Source organism: Ceratotherium simum, chromosome 9 (assembly GCF_057802395.1).
Source record: "Ceratotherium simum simum isolate JZ-2026a chromosome 9, ASM5780239v1, whole genome shotgun sequence".
Classification (NCBI taxonomy): Eukaryota; Metazoa; Chordata; class Mammalia; order Perissodactyla; family Rhinocerotidae; genus Ceratotherium; species Ceratotherium simum.
Genome location: NC_141908.1, coordinates 72,408,117 through 72,426,365, shown reverse-complemented (window position 1 = coordinate 72,426,365; position 18,249 = coordinate 72,408,117). Strand labels below are relative to the sequence as shown.

Below are 18,249 nucleotides of genomic sequence, written 5' to 3'. Positions count from 1 at the left end.
TTAATTCTCAATACCAGTTGGATATTACTTTCAAAACTTATCACCCCAATTATGTGATTTTGGTGTGTGTGTGAGAAATAGGTAAGGGGAATGTTTGTGTTACTAAAATAGTTTTCTTACATTTTTGAAGAGCTATAGGCCTGGAATTTGTTTTTTGTTTTTTCTTTTTTTTTTTTTTGGTGGAGGCAAAGCTCTTGTTAGAAAATATGACTCCTTGTAATGAATTTATAGTACCTTATATGCATGTCAAAATACAAATAAAAATCAGCATATAATTCTTTAAATGCAATGGAAATAGATATTTCACTAGTTTTGGCCAAATATTCATTATCTTTTTTGTTATCTGTAATTTGTTTTATATATTTAGTTGTAAACCCAGCACTTTGGGATCATAATGAAGAATTACTACAGTGGTATATCCCTTTTTTTATTAGCATGTAATTAACAGCAACATTTAATTCTTTTGTTGTGCAACTTCATAGGATCTAATGGGGGTATGCAGTAGGTAGCATTAAAAATCTCACTAGAAACTAAATATCTGTTCAAATATTTATAGAACAGATCCAGTATAGAAACCAGGAAATATAAAATCTGAAATAAGCCTAACACAATTTCCTCGGACTAGAAAAATATGAGAAATATTCATTTATATTCTAATTGTGCTTGTTCTGTCTCAACACACAGACACACACTCACACATTCATTTATTCTGAGGATTTAAAGTTTTTTTCCAGAAAATATAGATTTACACAGTGATGCTATAAACATAAAAAATAAAAAATGAAATGAAATTCCCCCTCCTTGCTTCCAATGTGAATCACTAAAGTGTGCCTTTTCTCCATAACTCTTCCAGCTGCTTAGAGCAGATGAGCTGATTTTCTTTGCCCTCCTGGTTCAAGGAGAAAGCTATATCTCTGCTTTTGGCAACCAGTAGGCACCAGAGTTATTAGCAAATATATTTTGTGGCAAGCTTTCTCAGAGCAAGATCAGATTTGCTCCTCCTGGGTTTTAATGCCCATCATCACTTAGCCGCCCCAGCAATGTAAATGCTTGTTCTCCCTCTATCTGCAGCGTCTACTCCTCTCTCTCACCAGGCAGCACAATGTGCAGCTTGCTTCCTCCAGACCCTCTTTTGCCTCTCAACACTGTACACACCCTTCTTCCTCCTCTCTAACAACTGTTTCTGCCTCAACTCCACCCCCATGCCTGTTATCAGCACTTCAGTAAATCTGGCGTGGAGAAGAATCGTAGATAAAAGGGCAGAGTAGTACTCATTCTTATAACATTGACCTTAGGAGTTTTCCTTTCCAGCTATGCTTAGACCCTTACGAGGATTTCTGACTTATAGTTTGGATTCTTTACAGTCCCGTTCAGCAGATGCTGGTGCAAAATCATCAGATGAAGTCGTAAATGAGGTCGCTGGGGATATCTTGGGTAAACTTCCCAACAACTTTGACGTTGAGGCCGCCATGAGGAGATACCCGACAACTTACACTCAGAGCATGAACACTGTGCTCGTCCAAGAGATGGGCCGCTTCAACAAGCTGCTGCAGACCATAAGAGAATCATGCGTTGATATTCAGAAAGCAATCAAGGTAAGGGGACATACGCCGAAGAAAACCACTGAGTTAAACACATTCGCTTACTCAGCAAATATCTATTGGGCACAGAGTCCATGCAAGCCCTGTTCTTGGTTGTGGGCATAGAAAAAAAATCTTTGCCCTTGGAGAGCACATAGAATTCTAGGAGTGACAGTTAATAAACAGGTAAATAAGTAGAGAGTATGTTAGGTAGTGATAGTTTGCTGGATAGGATATAGGCTAAAGAGATGCAAAGTATTAAGGAGTAAGAAAGACGAAGCCTCTGCCCTTGTAGAGCTTACATTTTAGTAAGGGAGACAAACAATTAAAAAATAAACAAATCAATATATAATAGAATTTCGGTAAGTAGTAAGTTCTATGGAAAAAAATAAAACAGGGTAAGTGGATAGAGAATGGCGGGTGGGAAGCTCAGTCATTTTTGGGTTAGGCTCCTCCGAGGAGCTGACCCCTGAGCGGGGGCCCAATGGGAGAGACAAGCTATGGACCGCTGGGGCAGCAGGTATAGCAAGTGCAGAGGTCGTGAGAAGACCGAGCATAGCATGGTCTGGGAACACAGTAAGGAAGGCTGGTGTGGCGAGAGTGGAGTGAGCACGAGGGAGATGGTAGGACAGAGAGAGGAAGCCAAGGGCCTCATGGTGGCCTTGTTGGCTATGGTTAGGATCTTGAATTTTACTATAAAGTGTCAAGGTAAACCCTTCAGAGGGTTTTAAGTAATGAAGTGAAATGATCTATTTTACATTTTTAAAAGTTCACTCTGACCACTGCAGAAAGGATTATAGGGGAACATGAGTGCAGGCAGAGACCAATTATGCGACTGAAGTGGTGCAGCTGAGCTGGTTTCTTTCTTCTCGTAGCCTTGGAGGTGGAGAGAAGTGGTTGATGGGTTATCATTGAAAGAGGAGTCACTAGGCTGGCTGTCGTGTAATCCGGCTGGGCTGTTTGGCTAAGAAGCATTCAGTATCATGTGTTTCTCCTTGACCTGGTTCTTCCTGTATCCTTCCTGGAAGATAAAGGCCTGGTTCCAGCATTCTGGGAGCTAAACGGGGAAAGAGGCCCCAGGGATCTCAGCATTCAATAGACATGCATTCACTTAATCCCCCTGATTTCAGTATGGTAGTTCTGACCGCAACTGAGCCTCTCATCCCCAACTCCCAGGATTTCTTCATTTTCCTTTCCAGGTTTCATTCAAGGTAGGTGATGTGTAGTTTGTGGAAGAAGACCTAGGAGTCTGTTTTTTAAACCAGGTTTCAACAACTTTTTTCATTTAGCACCATCCTCCTCTCCTCACTTTCATCTAGGGCCATCAATTCCAAATATTTTTGAGTATTCTGCATGTATATCTAGTTAATTCTTAGCTTCCCCTCTGCCAGTTTAGGATCAGGTGTGTCCATATGCTTTCTAGCTCCCCAAATTGTGTTGTCACTGTGCCTTTCTCTATTTTTCCTGCACTTGTGGGCTTACGCCTTTAAAAAATAAATTCCTTTACTGTTGTTTTAGTGGGTTTAGAGAAGGAGGCAAATGAAATGTGGGTGTTTAAGACATTAAACTTACTCTAAAATCTTCTCCATATGCTAGTTGGAATAATATTGTCAACTATAAAAAAAGAAATGATGATGGCAACTGGCACAATTGCCAGATCAAAGAGGCAGGAATTTTCAAGGGCCTCAAAGTTTTGACATCTGTACATCAGAGATTCAAAAAGGTCAATTAGACTTCACAAATGGAATCGAGGATATTTTAACTTTTCAAAGCATCTCATATCATTTTCCTAATTTTATATTCGTTACTCTCCTTTTAAGAAGGCAGGACAGAGATATATTAGTTGCCCATGTAATAGACAAGTAAACTAAGTCAAAGTTAGGCTGTGATTTAACAGCTAGTGAGTAGCCAAGTATTGATTAAGAAGAGTTTCCAGGGTGGGCGAAATGGGTGAAGGGGAGTCAAAAGGTACAAACTTCTAGAAAATAAATAAGTCGTGGGGATGTAATGTACAACACGGTGACTATAGTTAATAATACTGTATTGCATATTTGAAAGTTGCTAAGAGAGTAGATTAAAAGTCCTCATCACGAGGAAAAATCATTTATAACTATGGTGACAAATGTTAACTAGACTTATTGTGGTAATCATTTTGCAATATGTACAAATATTGCATCGTTATGTTGTACACTTGAAACTAATATAAAGTTTATATGTCAATTATACCTCAATAAAAAAATTTCCATTAAAATTTGATTAGTTTAAAATTGTTAATGTTTTTCTAAGGAATGGTTCAAAGACTCCATGACTTACTTGTGAGCAACAGAAAATATTTTTACTTTCTCTTTTTTTGCTGTATGACTCAACCTTAACTAATCACAGTTGTATTGTAAACAAAAGATAATTATGAAGAAGGTGTTTAAGAGAAGATTGTCCAGAATCTGTATGATCATGTTAACCAAAGGTTGAACGTGTTTCAGGGGCTTGTCGTGATGTCTACAGACCTTGAAGAAGTGGTTAGCAGCATCCTGAATGTCAAAATCCCAGGGATGTGGATGGGCAAATCCTACCCCAGCCTGAAGCCCCTCGGGAGCTATGTGAATGACTTCCTCGCAAGACTAAAATTCTTGCAGGTGAGTTCATCCAAATGATCCTATATTAAGTTTCTTCTGATTTCATTTTCTTCATCAGGAGGCCTAACGTGATGAGTATTGCTCTCTAGTTTTTCTGTGCATTCCAAGAACAAGTGACCAGTAGTGAATATTGCATATAATTCGCGTAACTGTTACACTAACTGTCAAAATACTAGAATCGGAAGTGGAATCTCTGAAAGCCTCTTTAGGAGCAGGTGTTCACATTTAGTGAAGTTAGACATTCAAGTCAATGACATTTGAAGAGAGAAAACAACTGGCTATGTTGATTTTTCCCTTAAATATTTAGCATTAAAATAGATCCCTAGAGCAAAGCATCTTAGAAAGCCAGACAAGTTACTAGCAAGGAGCATTATTTCTTCCTTGTCCAGCGTTCTTCCAGGTCATGAAATCACTAGATTGCTGGTTCAGCCCAAGACAGTAACAACCTCAATGTTTAATTGTCCTGGAAATAACAAGTGGGTTGAAGCCTACCTCCTAATTATCTGGCAATACTGGTGCTTAACTATGTTCTTATTAACAATTATATTCATTAGCAGTATTAATTTCCTAGATAATGTACATAGTGCATCAAAAACTGCCCATGAGCAAATTTCTGCAGGGAGAAAATGACTAAACTTCCCTTCCATAATACAGGCCTTCTGTCATACTAGAGTTGATACTAAAGAATTAAGATTGTTCTTGAAAGATAAAGGCTCTACCTTGGACTCTAATCGGGAAAAGCTCTTCAAATTCATTTCTTCAGACTGACTTCTATAATGTACCATTTAGTTAAAGTCAGTATTCAACTAGCTTATTATAATAGATGACATGAACAGAATATCCAGGTATCTCAATATTTATAAAGATCTTAAGCTCTCACTACCCTGTTTCTTCTGGGAGTTCCTTGTACAATATCGTGTTTCTATATGTTGAATTTCATTGTATTTTAGTGAAGTAGGAGGGAAAACTTCCCAAGGAACATTCTACTGGGTATTAATGACTAAAGAGAAAAAGTGAAAAAACATTACCATCCGACCAGACTTTATAGGGATCTATTCTTCTATTCAACCATATAACGTGATATATTGTACAACAATGAATATTAGATGCTCACTGTTTTATGGAGCTTTTCTGAAGGAATCATTGGGCGTGTATAAAAGACATTTATATCTGCCTTCATGCACGTTGTGGGACTCAAGCTGGTGCGATAGATAGGAAATTGAAGTCAGAACAAACACTGAATATGCTACTTATTTTTTAAAACTTGAGAGTATGGCTTTTTATTCCTCAAAGTGTTAGCTCACTTATTAGTTTACCTAAAAGATATTAGGGGGAGTGTTTCTGGACACATTTTATTACGCAGTGTTGTATTCAAAGTTGAAAGGCTCTTTCGTTAGGACACTTGTGCTTTGACACCACAGCAATGGTACGAGGTGGGCCCTCCTCCAGTCTTCTGGCTTTCTGGCTTCTTCTTCACACAAGCCTTCCTGACCGGCGCCCAGCAGAACTACGCCAGGAAATACACCATCCCCATTGATCTTCTCGGGTTTGACTACGAAGTGATGGAAGACAAAGAATACAAGCATGCTCCAGAAGATGGTAAGTGCAGTGACAGAATGAGTTGGCTTATCTCTGGGCACTGCACAAACACGTAACAGTCTTGCTTACTTTTCTCAACTGTTAAAAAATTTAATCATCATGTATGTAACTTACCCTCAGATGGTTGAGAAAAAAATACTATGGAGAGACAGAGTGAGTGAGAGAGTAAGAGAGAGCAAGCAAAGGATAAAGCAAATGGGATAAAATGAATCTGAAAAAGGAGTGTATGTCCCTTGTCCTGTTTCATTCTTGCAAAGTTTTGTAAGTTTGAAATTATTTCTAATAAAAAGTTAGGAATAAAGTCATCATCAAATTAACAATGCATGGAATAATCAACCGTAATCTTATGGTGACCTTGGGGAATCAAGCATTGAAAAGTGGGAGGTTTTCCTGGTCCCTTGAAGAGCATCCCTTTGCAGACTCTTAAAATAGGTATTCTTTCCTATTGTATAGCTCATTCCAAAATTAATAGCTAATAGGAGCGTTTTGTGATTGAAACATTGTGAGGAAATTTATCTTTATTTTCTTAATCGATTGTCTTTCGATACTTAGTGGCTACCCTAGTGTTTTATTTCAAATTGAGTGGACAGGGCCACTATTTGAAAGAAGTATTATTTAAAAAATGGTACAGATTCCTGAATTATACCAAAATGGTGCTGTCTTTAAAGAAATGTCATTAATCTCTAAACACCGTTAATGTGTCCTGCTTTAACTAATGTGTCAAAGACAACTCTACTTCCTTATTCATCACTGAGGGATAACTTCACTGGCTCACTCTATTAGACACTGGGTATATCAACACTGAACAGTTTAGACAGGATCTTGACCCTCAACTAATGTAGGCTCTGGTGGGAGATACTAACAAGCAGATGTGTAGTCCCAACAGTGTACGATAATCACATCACTGTGTCAAGTGGTTTTACTTTACATTGATGGTCACAAATCTCAAGAGTGTTTGTAACACTATGAAGCAATCCTCCTACTATCCCCTGAGAAAGTTGCTTTCCCACTCTAAAAACAACCACTTATGCCTTCTTTGTCCTTCTCTCTGCCCCCACATCTCACTTCATAACTTCATTGAAAAAATAAGAAGCCATCAGTAGAGAGCTTTTAGCGCAACCAAATCCATAAATCTGTCGACATCTGCACTCTCTGGTAGGTCAGATCCCATTTTTTTCCTCCTTCTCCAGGGTTTTGCTCCTTCACTGTGCCCTCTTTTTCTAGAATCAACAGTATCTCTCTCAGTAGTGGGTAATTCCTATCAGCATGCAAAATGCTCTAGAATCTGTCATCTTAAAACAAATCAACAAAGAATGCCAATTGTCTTAACGTCCACATCCCTTCAGCTACTGTCCCATGTCTCTGCTCCCCTTTATAGCAAAGTTTCTCAAAAGAATTGTCTTTACATGCCATCTGCTAGCTTATCCTCCTCTAAATATTGGAGTTCTCGAGGACTGAGTCCTGGGACCGTTGTTCTTTTATAATTGCATCCTCTTCCCAAGTGACTTCATACTTTTTTGTGTCTTTAAATATTATCTCCTGGCTGGTATCTTCCAAATTTAAATGTCCAGTCTAGATCTTTCCTCTAAGATCCAGACCCCTATATCCAGCTGCCTACCTGACATCTCCACTTTGGTGTCTCCTGGATATGTAAAATTTATAATGAATTTCAATAAATGGCACCACCACCCAGGCAGAAAGCCGTGAATTCTTCTTCATTCTTCTGCTCTCATACACTCACATCAAATGCAGTCACTCGTCTATAATGCTACTCCACCACCATTTTTATCGAGACTTCTGCTCCAGCCTCTTATCTTGTCTCCCTACTAGTGTTGTTACACTCTTGTAATCCTTCATTTGTACAGAAGCCACAGAAATTTTTTAAGTATGTAAACAGATCATGTCACCACTAAGCCCCCACTGAAAATTTAGACAACTAAATAAGTTAATAATGACATTTATTCCTTTGTAGTTAGAATAAAATCTAGACCCCAAGAGGCCAGTGACCTTGTTTGTCTTCATCCTGCTTTCCTTAGTGCCTATCAGAGTGTCTGGAACGTAATAGGCCCTCAAATGCTGCTGTAGAAATTCCAAAAATCATGCTGTTTGAATCCACTACAAATTCATGGAATCTAACCCAACTTTTTAAGCTACTGTTTATTGCAATCTTCTTTAATAGTTAAAGTTTTATTGCAGAAACACATGTAAGAACATTAGATGCAAGGGGAAAAAGATCACTGGGACAAATGATATTTTAAAACAAATCATTTTTCCTCCAGCCATAGATGCCTAAACCATCATTAATATGGCCATTTGTTCAGAATACTTTCATTTCTAGCACACTCAGAATGGGCATACTGCCACATGCCTGAAGGGTGTTTAACAACCTTCTGCTAAGTGGTTTAGTTTATTGTTTCTTTAATTATATAGGCCTTTAAAAAACTACCTTATCTGTACAGGTCACTGTGTCACATGCCGTAAAAGGTACCGTTACATAGAAGTTTGAGTTTCTCCACCCTCATGAAGTCAAAATATAGATGGGTAGCTTAGCAACATACCAAGAAGGATAAATAATGGTTCCAACTAAGTATTTGGGAAAGGAGGAAAGGAATGTTTAAGTTGGGTAAAGGCAAATTGAAGGAAGGGCACGGAGTTGCTCTCTTACCACTACTGGGTTCCAGAAACTTTATGTTTAATTTACTTTACATCTAATCTTCACAATAACCCTATGCACAGATGCTATTATCGCCATTATACAGAGGTGGAAACTAAGGCTCAGAAAGGTTAAATAACTTTCCAAAGCTCTCACAGCTAGTAACAGGCCACCTGGCTCTCATGCTGAGCTAGCTGCTTTCTCTATGGCCCACTGAGCATTTTATAGAAGTAGAAGTTTCAAAACATCATCACGTGTCTCAAGGAAAGTTTTCTTGAAGAAGCGATGGTTGATTCTTATTTAATTCAGATGCAAGAATTTTTTTTTCCTAAATTGTCCTCATATCATTATGATAAAAGGCAGAGATGGCATTTGGATTGAAGTCTGAATAGCACTGATGATGTCCCTCAGAGTTATGGCTTTGGACTCAGCTAAAAGAGAGGATTTATAAAAGCATTGCCTGCGTTTATAAACTAGCTAATACCTGAGATCAAACTATTGAATTGCTCTCATTATCCACGGAACTTAGACATTGTACAGGATAATTGGTATTTCTTTTTACAATGACTTACTAATTTAACCCACAACTGCTTTTACTAAAGATCTAAATTTATTAAAATCCATGACAGTGAAGCAGGAATAAGGCACAACTTATTTAAAGATCAGTAAGGACCATTTTTTGTTCCCAGATCGCACAGTAAAGAGTAGCTGTCACTTAAATAAACCATTTTACTGAATACCAAAGTATCAGCCTGGGTTTGACTTATAATAGCTGATAAATATTCACTAAGTCATGAGTTTTGTTATTTTTTACACACATATATACATTTCACCAATAAACACAGATACCCACAAATTAGCCTTTTTGTCATTCCATTTTTTTCCTTCCTACTTAGCTGATTACAAGAAAGAAAATGAGATTCCATGGAATGATTTGGAGCAATAGACTTTTCCTAAGGAGCAGCTTTCTCATGGGACCCTAGTGGGAGGGACACAGACGGCACCTGAGAACAGCCTGGGCTGGAACCACAGCTTCGTTCTTTGTCATCTCTACCCTCCACCAGTCTCTCTCCTTTCCACACTGGACTATGTGCCTGTTTCTGGATTCTGGGGCTCATGAAGATGTTGGCCTTATTTACCTAAGACTAAATTGAAATGTAATGAAAGGGTCATGTTAAGGCCACTACAAAAGATTTGGCCCCATGCATTCTAGATGTATTTGCCTAAGATTCCTCTTATCTGGATTACTGGGAACTAGTGGTTGACTCAAAGTCATCAATGGAGAGCACTGAACAGCAGGAAGGGAGGCAGGGAAGAGGGAACAAGAGGGGGGCTGAGAAGCTGCAGCCGACCCGAGGTGGTGCTGACGGAGTCTCTCTCCGGGATGGCAAAAGGCGTGACTCACAGGGCAGGGGCTGCTGTGACCCAGGACCCAGTTAACATCTACCTGTCGTTTTACAGCTTGTGTTTTCCATAAGGCCCTTATTGACCATCAGAAATAAAAACATTTCCTATAAAATTGTTGTTGGGAGGGAGGGAACTTTTATCCCTATTGTCAGTTTTCTTAGGTGTTGAAATGAAGTCTTTTGTTTGTTTACTCTCTATGACATTTTCTTCCTTTCCCAAGTGAGGATTAGATAATCTAATCAGTTAGAGCCAGAGATTGACTGGGCTGCACTGACAAGTCAGCGGGGCCAGGGTATTCAAGGGCTTTCTTGGACCTGTCCGTGGGTCTCCTCTACTTTCCCTATTCCCATCTATTATTATGACTGGCCTTCCGGCCTTACATCTGGCTGGAGAGGTTAGCAAGTAGGATGTTTGCAGACTCCTCTCTCCCTCAGGCAGCTCCACTCCCCACATTGCCCCAGGCTCAAGATGCATTTTGCAATCCCGCTTTACCTAATAGTTGGGAAATTATTGGCTAAGTGCTTTGTCAATTATTAAAACTGACATTTTATTCCAACTATCCTTTGCATCAGTTAAAACCTAGAGAGGAGACAGGGAAGTCTTCCCCCCAAAATCCATCATTGGACTATCCACATGTGGCTTTTAAAATTTAACTATAAAATTAAATAAAATGTAAAATTCAATGACTCGGTCACACTAGCCGTGTTTCAGGTGTTTAATAGCCAGTGGCGACCATATTGGAAAGCACAGACGTAGAATATTTCCATCATTGCAGAAAGTCCTACTGGACAGCACTGCCCAAGTGGACTTCTAGATACTACTTTACCAAGTGCTTTCACCAAGTGACTGATTTGATTGTAACAATGCTACAAGGTAGACAAAGCAGGCATTATTGTTTTACAAGTGATTTCCAGTTGTTCTCCAGATGACAAAACAGGTCTAAAGTTAAATGAATTGCTCAAGGTCACACAGCAATTTAGGAACTAAAACCTAGATCTCTCTAATTTCCACATTGCTTGCCTTCACATCTGTGCAACAGTTACAAGGAATGTCTTTCTGTGCAGATACCTATATTCAATTCATGAGACTTCACACAAGTGGATAGCCAGAGAAAGTCATCTGGAGTTCATTGATTTCCTAATTTGCATTCTCCTTCAGCCGTTAGTGTATGACATCACATTCTAGAGGAAGTTTTCATCCATGTGTCCTCTCATACAGACTATGGAGAGGGCTTGGAGTGAGAATAGATTCTAAAAGGAGAAGAGAAACTTAACTCTCACGACATCAGAGATCTGCAGAAGAGTATTTTTTTCACATGCTACCTAGAAGCCACTGAATCGCTACAAGTGCATTGAGAAATTTTCTTGCAGGTTTCTTGGCCTCTGACAAAATTATGATCATTGGCCGATTAAAAATATAAATCTAGGGGCTGTCCCGGTGGCACAAGTGGTTAAGTGAGCGCTCTCTGCTTCGGCGGCCCGGGGTTTGCAGGTTCGGATCCTGGGCGCGCACTGACGCACCGCTTATCAAGCCATGCTGTGGCGGCATCCCATATAAAGTAGAAGAGGATGGGCATGGATGTTAGCTCAGGGCCAATATTCCTCAGCAAAAAGAGGAGGCTTGGCATCGGATGTTAGCTCAGGGCTAATCTTCCTCACAAACCAAAAAAAAAAAATAACACAAAAAATATAAATCTGATGGTGTTCACCCAAACTGCGACTTCCCACAGACTAATTTAAAATTCTTTTCCTCTTTTGTCTTCCACATCTAATTTTACTATTGAATTAATTGACTAGGGAAAGTATAGATGTTCTGGAAATATGGGTGTTAAGACAAAGCACTCAGACCGGTGCTTTCGTTTCAGAACAAGTCCGAGGCTGCTGACATCGGATCACTTGCCTTTTCACCTGTAGGAATTTCAGATTCAGAACTCAATCAATACCCATATTTCAAGTGTTTTACAATGTGCTTCTTTCATATTTAGGTGTTTTCATTCATGGATTATTTCTGGATGGAGCCTCCTGGAACAGAAAGATCAAGAAACTTGCAGAATCACATCCCAAAATTCTTTATGATACAGTGCCTGTGGTTAGTATTTTCTAATGACGTATACCCGGGGGCTATTTTATATATACATACACACACACACACATATATAGTCAATTCTTGTTATTCACGGTAATTATGTTTTATAAAGTTGCTGCCAACGTTGAATTAGTAAATACTGAACCATTGCTCCTAGGAGAAATACAAGGTTGTTTCCGCGACCCTCTGGTCACATTTTTGTTAACTGATCAATACATAACCTTGCTTTATTTGTGCTTCTGTTTAAAGATACTTTATTTAATATATATTGTTGAGTCATTAACACTGAACTCATGGCCAACAGCCCTGTCTCATGCCTGAATGAAGCTTACGGTATTTTCTCCATAAGACACATCACAGCCTTCTTGCACCTAGCAACACGAGACAGCACCTCAGCACTACACTCGGGGGCCATTTTAAACAGCAAAATCACCAAAAAAAAACACAAAAATGTGAAAAACTTGGCATTAAATAAACCATGAAAAGGATACTTGTTTTACGGTTATGAGAGCTGAAACAAGAAGGCAGAATGTCACCGGGTTCAACCTCAGCTGGGAACCTGTCTGGTGACTCACAGTTTTTGCTGCTCTGAGCATGCCTGTGAGTGACCATGAAAACGCAGAGTATTGATTTTAGGATTACGAATAAATTTTAGTGATAGGCAAATTTGCAAATACAGAATCCAGGAAAAATGCGGACAGACTGTATATATTTATCCAGACACACACACATACATATATCTGTTTATTATATATTTTTTCCTTATATATACCTTGACCTAAAAATTTGAAACTTGCAGATTAAAACATTACTATATGAAAACCATCTGCATAAAAAGTTGCTTCCCAGCACCTATCTTCAGCATGGGCAGACCAGGCTACATAAAGGTTGTTTCCATCTGTTATTGCATCATGGCTAGATAGATTTTCACACAGTTTGAAAGGTTGGTCTGGGCTGGTGATGAAATACAGGCTGTGGATTGACGTGAGTTGTTTGTGGGATGCTAAAGAGCAGCTCAGACAGGCAAAAATCCTTCAGAGTAGCTCTAACAGGCAGTGAGGGACCAGAAGACAGCCAACTGCAAAAATCCTGCCGTATATACTAAGACACTGTGGGCAGAGAAAGTCACAAGAGCAAATATTTGCAATTTCAGGAGTTGATTGGGATCAGTTGTTTTTTTTCACATGCAAACTCTTAAGTAGCTTGCAGTATTTGAATAGCAGAAGGAATTTATAAGTGGATGATTCTCCTGAATAAGGAAGTCACTTAGCAAGCAAAATTCCCATTAAGAAAATCCACTCTAGGGGCTGGCCCAGTGGCTGGCCTGGTGGTTAAGTTTGGCACACTCCGCTTCAGGGGGCCAGAGTCGCAGGTTCAGATCCTGAGTGCGGACCTACACCACTCATCAGCCATGCTGTGGTGGTGACCCACATACAAAATAGAGGAAGATTGACACATATGTTAGCTCAGGGCAAATCTTTCTCAAGCAAAAAATGAGGAAAATTGGCAACAGATGTTAGCTCAGGGCCAATCTTCCTCAGCAGGAAAAAAAAAAGAAAAAGAAAATCTATTCTTGGTTGAAATGAAATATATTCAACTTCAGTGTTTTGAGTCCCTATATTTCTATCTGAAGAATCACTTTATGGATCCTCCTTATAATAATCGGGATTCCACAATTATGTGGGAGTGAGACCAGCATCCTTATTAGCTTCTTCATACAATTTGTGTTTTGACCTAAGAACCCTAAAAGATGGCTCTGAACAGTGGGGCTGTCAAGCCACATTACCTCAAGGATTGCTATTATTACTACTGCAAAAAGGGATTCAATTAAATTCTAAAACAAAACATTATTTCATCTTTATGATCATAGTTTGTTCTTTACTCTTATATTCAGAGATCAACTTGCCCCCAAATCTTATTTTTGAGATTGGTGAGGTTCAACAATGTTAACATTCTAGGAACTTGGCTAATGACTCTCTAAAAATAATGTGGGTCTCTTGCAGTCAGAAAGGAATGCAGCTATATTTCAAAGAGCACAATATACATAATAGCCCCTTGAAAAGAGTCACCAAAGATGGGAGGGGTTATCTAGTTCTACAGTCATTGAGAAAAATCCTTTCAGAATTTTGGGGGCTTGGCCTTTAATTAATAAGGCAACATGATTGTGAGTATCAGGGTGGCAGCTCTCTCCTTTGAAAGTATATCTGATTTTTTTGTTATTGTAAGCACCAAAAGTCATCCCCAGATAAGTACAGTGGAGAGGTGATGAATAAATGGGTAATATGTTTCTTGACAGAATAGGTGAAAATGACTATTTTTTTCTCATTTAGCTTCTAAACTGGTTCTGAGGATAGTCCTGAGAGCTCTAAAAAAATGTTTTGAGCAATGGTAGCACTGCTGACAAAAATAAAATCTATTTGGGCCACAGAAATTTTCAGACATAACTTGGACAATACCATATTAGGCTCAAATATATGTAAATATAACAACTTTGACTTACAGAAGTTTTATACACTTCCTTCCAGATGTGGCTAAAACCCTGTAAGAGGATAGATATTCCAGAACGACCAAGCTACGTTGCTCCGTTGTATAAGACAAGCGAGCGGAGAGGAACCTTATCCACCACGGGGCATTCTACCAACTTCGTTATTGCCATGACCCTCCCCTCTGACCAACCCAAGGAGCACTGGATTGGACGGGGTGTAGCACTGTTATGTCAACTTAATTCATAATCAGATGTCGTTTCCCTGTTCCTGTTTCTTATTAGATGGTTGAGTAGAAAATATATTATTTTATTTTTTAAACAATTTATTTGGTTTAAATCAATTTGACTAAAGTTATACTTAACTATAAATTTATGTGCAAATGCATCCTATATTTTAAATGATTCATACTTTGGCATAAGGAAATGTTCTGAAGTAAAGACTGGACTGAGGAAAACACACTGGTATATTTGCACTTTGTGAATAACTTTATTTTGGGAGAGTTCCATAAGCATTAGGAACATACAGAAAATGACACACCACTGTTGACAATGAAAAAAACAGCATTTGATCATTTCCAGCTTTATAAATTTTTAAAAAATGATTCAGTTGTTATAACAAAAAAAGTTTAGATATTTTAGCAAGTATCACCTTGCAGGACCATAATCACATTTAAGCCACTGACTTACTGTTAATGGAAAAAGTTCACACTGCATCTAGTTACTATAGTATTTCTAAGCATAATCACGGCTGATTGAATGCAATGTGATATACACCAAAATTCATATGGATGTCACACAGTGACAGCATTGTACAAGTAACGTTAATGACCTCCAACAAACACATGTTAAATTAGACTGGCAAGCTAAATGGAATGTTGGAGCCAAACAGAAATGTAGTGGAATTCAGATTGTCTAGTAAGACTTGAAACTATACATTAGAATGATGTGAAAACTAAATACTGGTGGAACCCTAACAAAATACTAGCAGCAACTGTTACAGCCCTCTTCAAAGGTTTAAAAAATCTAGCAAATCAAGATAATACCACTTTTGAGAGAATATAAAACTTTATATACTTCAACATAACCTATTTGCTTTACATCAGGCATTTATCTTAAGACTGGGAGTATATTCCAGCTGTTGCTTTTCATAAAAGTTTTAAAATCAAGCAGATTTAATGCTGGAATGCAGAATCCTCCTTGGGTATAAAAACCCAAAAATAAACTATAAATAAATCTTGGTTCAGAAAGCAAGATATCTGAATCCCTTGAAGTTGGCAGTACTAAATAAAACATCAGCACCTTTATCTAGGCTGCTTGAAGGGCCATGCAATGAGATGAGGACTGTCCTAATTCAGTGCCCAATGCTGAAAACAATCTCTGTATAAAACTCCTACTTGTCACAGGAGGCCATGCAGAAAGCCAGAAATAATTTTTCGAATTCAGGCATAAATTAAGGAAACAGCACCTCGGCTCCCTTGCTTACAGCATAAAGAAGAAACACTGGCAATGCTCGGTTAACACCTGGATGCATGTACTGCTCTCAAAGGTTTGCTTTTTGTTTTCAAGTTCATGGAGTAAGAGGAAAGGAACTGGGGGAAAGGTGGAGGACTAAATGAAACATTTTAAATGGAATGGGAAGAGTTTGGCTCTTAAATATTTGAAGACTAAGATTTTTAAAAGCAGCTACATTGGTAGCCAAGCAGATGAAAACAAAGCTGCCTGCACAGAGTTCAAATACAGTTTACCTGGCGTAAATGAAGATCATGTGGCACAAGATGTAAACAGAAACCTACATGCATATGACTAGTACGACAAATTATTAGGTCGAAATTCAGGATAAACATGGCTTGCACTTCTCACAAATCATTCACAATTATGGTAGGAGACCAGGGCACCTAAAAAAGAGACTCATCGCTATCAGGCACCAACAGCATATCTTGGCACAAAATGATCAAGTGATCTCAGCTGAGTTATTTAAATCTATCTTCCAAGTCACCTGGCACCACAATAGCCACGGCATCATCAGAGATCATCTTAGTAACTGCTCTGACACGTCATGCACAGGTTAGGACGTGGTAAACTTGGATTTTCTGTCTTACCACCTGACTGCCAGTCACAGCATGCGCTCTTGGTTCCAGTGCCAAACTGGTAAAGCAATGCATACATTTAGAACCTAAATTTCCCAAATAACTAGCTAGTACTGTTAAGGTAGGAAAACTGAATATTTAGACCATGTTTGTTTGGGTTCTTCATCTCTGATATTTCTAGAGGGTTACAATTTTAGCGAAAAAAGATTTTACCACATGCTCCAACCCGCTACCCACACCAAAAAACTCAAAACAAAAACAAAATTAAAATTTGGAAAAAAAATAGAAAACCCAAACACCAAGTATATTAATACAAAGAACCATTATGAATCTCTCATTAAACTGAAGCTCACACAAACATAGAGTCACAAATTTCAGTAGTTTAGGCTGCGAGTTTAAACACTATGCAAATATATACAAAAATAGTAACTCTAGATTCAAGAATAAGGGCTTTTCCCAATGCTAAATTCATACTCTACCGAAGCCTGAGCTCTCCTCTAGTTCCTACAGTCTACTTTACGCGGTTTCAAAGCTGTGTCAAGTTGATCCCTATCATCATGTGTATCTATGGAGCTGAATTACAGGACACTGAAACTCACTTTTAGCACAAAGAAAAGTCTGCCCAAAGCCCATGTAAAATATTTTTAAAGTTTAAGTGATTTTTTGGTTCAATTTCTATTTCTGCATAGCCACAGAGGTTTCTACTAATAAAGAGACTACTTTAGTGTTTTATATGATTATTTTTTTAAAAAGTCTTAATCCAACCTGTATATCAACCTTGGTTCATGGAGTCCCATTTCCTCCTTTCTTTATCACAAGCTTTATGTTTTAAAAGACCCCTTCACGCAGGGAAAACAGTACTGAGCACCAGTCGTTCGTGGTTAGGCTCAAATCTATGGAACTTGTAAGTAGTGCAAGCCACTGACTTTTCTTTGAGCAATGTGCATACAGTACAAGAAACAGATGCAAAGCCGCATGGTAACATTCTCGTAACCAACAGTGATTACTGGGAATGGTCAAAACTGGAGGTCAAACACAATTTTGTCTTCATAAAGGGCAATCACTAGCATGATGGCAAATCCAAACAGCAATCCTAAATTCTGAAGAATGAACTGACCCACTGGACAAAAGCCATGTTCTTCATTGTCACCATCACCATGCAACATTTCTGGAAGCTGAAAACAAAAAAAAAAACCAGATATTTACAAACAATTTTATATAATATTCTGCTCAAGTATTTTTTTTTTTTACATTTTCCTATTTAAGAAAACTAATGACTAAAGCATAACTATAAATACAATAATTACTTTATTTAACACAGTGCTAACCATAACATACTTTAGTCAAACACTAAGAAATTTTATGCTCTGGTTATGTACTAAGTAAATACTAAATCTGATCCCTCCTCACCCCTGCAACCAATGCACATAGTATACGCATGAGTCATTTTTTGAAGTTACATCGTTCACTGACCTTATCAGTTTTGACATTTACTTTATGCTAAAGTAGAAGACAACTTAGTATTGCCAATAAAACTCTCAGAAAAGAACACACAATTCCCACCTTTACTGATATATCTTAAGCTCACTGAGAAAGTAAATCTTTTGGGGATATCTAATTCAAAACTGTATCGTTTCTTCACCCTTTTCCATTTAAAATTCTCATTTCCAACTGCACATGACAACAAGGACAGATATTTACCGACAATTCCAAACTGGCA

The 18,249-nt window shown here is 38.3% G+C and overlaps 2 protein-coding genes across 7 annotated transcripts in view; one reads left to right on the top strand and one right to left on the bottom strand.

The window, feature by feature from the left end:
* DNAH7 (dynein axonemal heavy chain 7) overlaps positions 1–14,722 on the top strand; it is a 223,261-nt gene extending 208,539 nt beyond the window's left edge. The window contains exons 60-64 of the mRNA XM_014784701.2: positions 1,365–1,595; positions 4,061–4,213; positions 5,635–5,812; positions 11,857–11,960; positions 14,483–14,722. Coding sequence (XP_014640187.2) covers positions 1,365–1,595; positions 4,061–4,213; positions 5,635–5,812; positions 11,857–11,960; positions 14,483–14,689 — 873 coding nt within the window. The 3' untranslated portion in view covers positions 14,690–14,722. The remainder of the gene's footprint in view (positions 1–1,364; positions 1,596–4,060; positions 4,214–5,634; positions 5,813–11,856; positions 11,961–14,482) is intronic.
* Positions 14,723–14,909: 187 nt separating this feature from the next.
* Positions 14,910–18,249, bottom strand: part of SLC39A10 (solute carrier family 39 member 10) — a 118,090-nt gene continuing 114,750 nt past the window's right edge. For all 6 annotated transcript variants that reach the window (XM_087435514.1, XM_087435517.1, XM_087435515.1 and 3 more), the window contains one exon: positions 14,910–17,704. In XM_087435514.1, the coding sequence (XP_087291640.1) occupies positions 17,546–17,704 (159 nt within the window). In that variant the 3' untranslated portion in view covers positions 14,910–17,545. The remainder of the gene's footprint in view (positions 17,705–18,249) is intronic.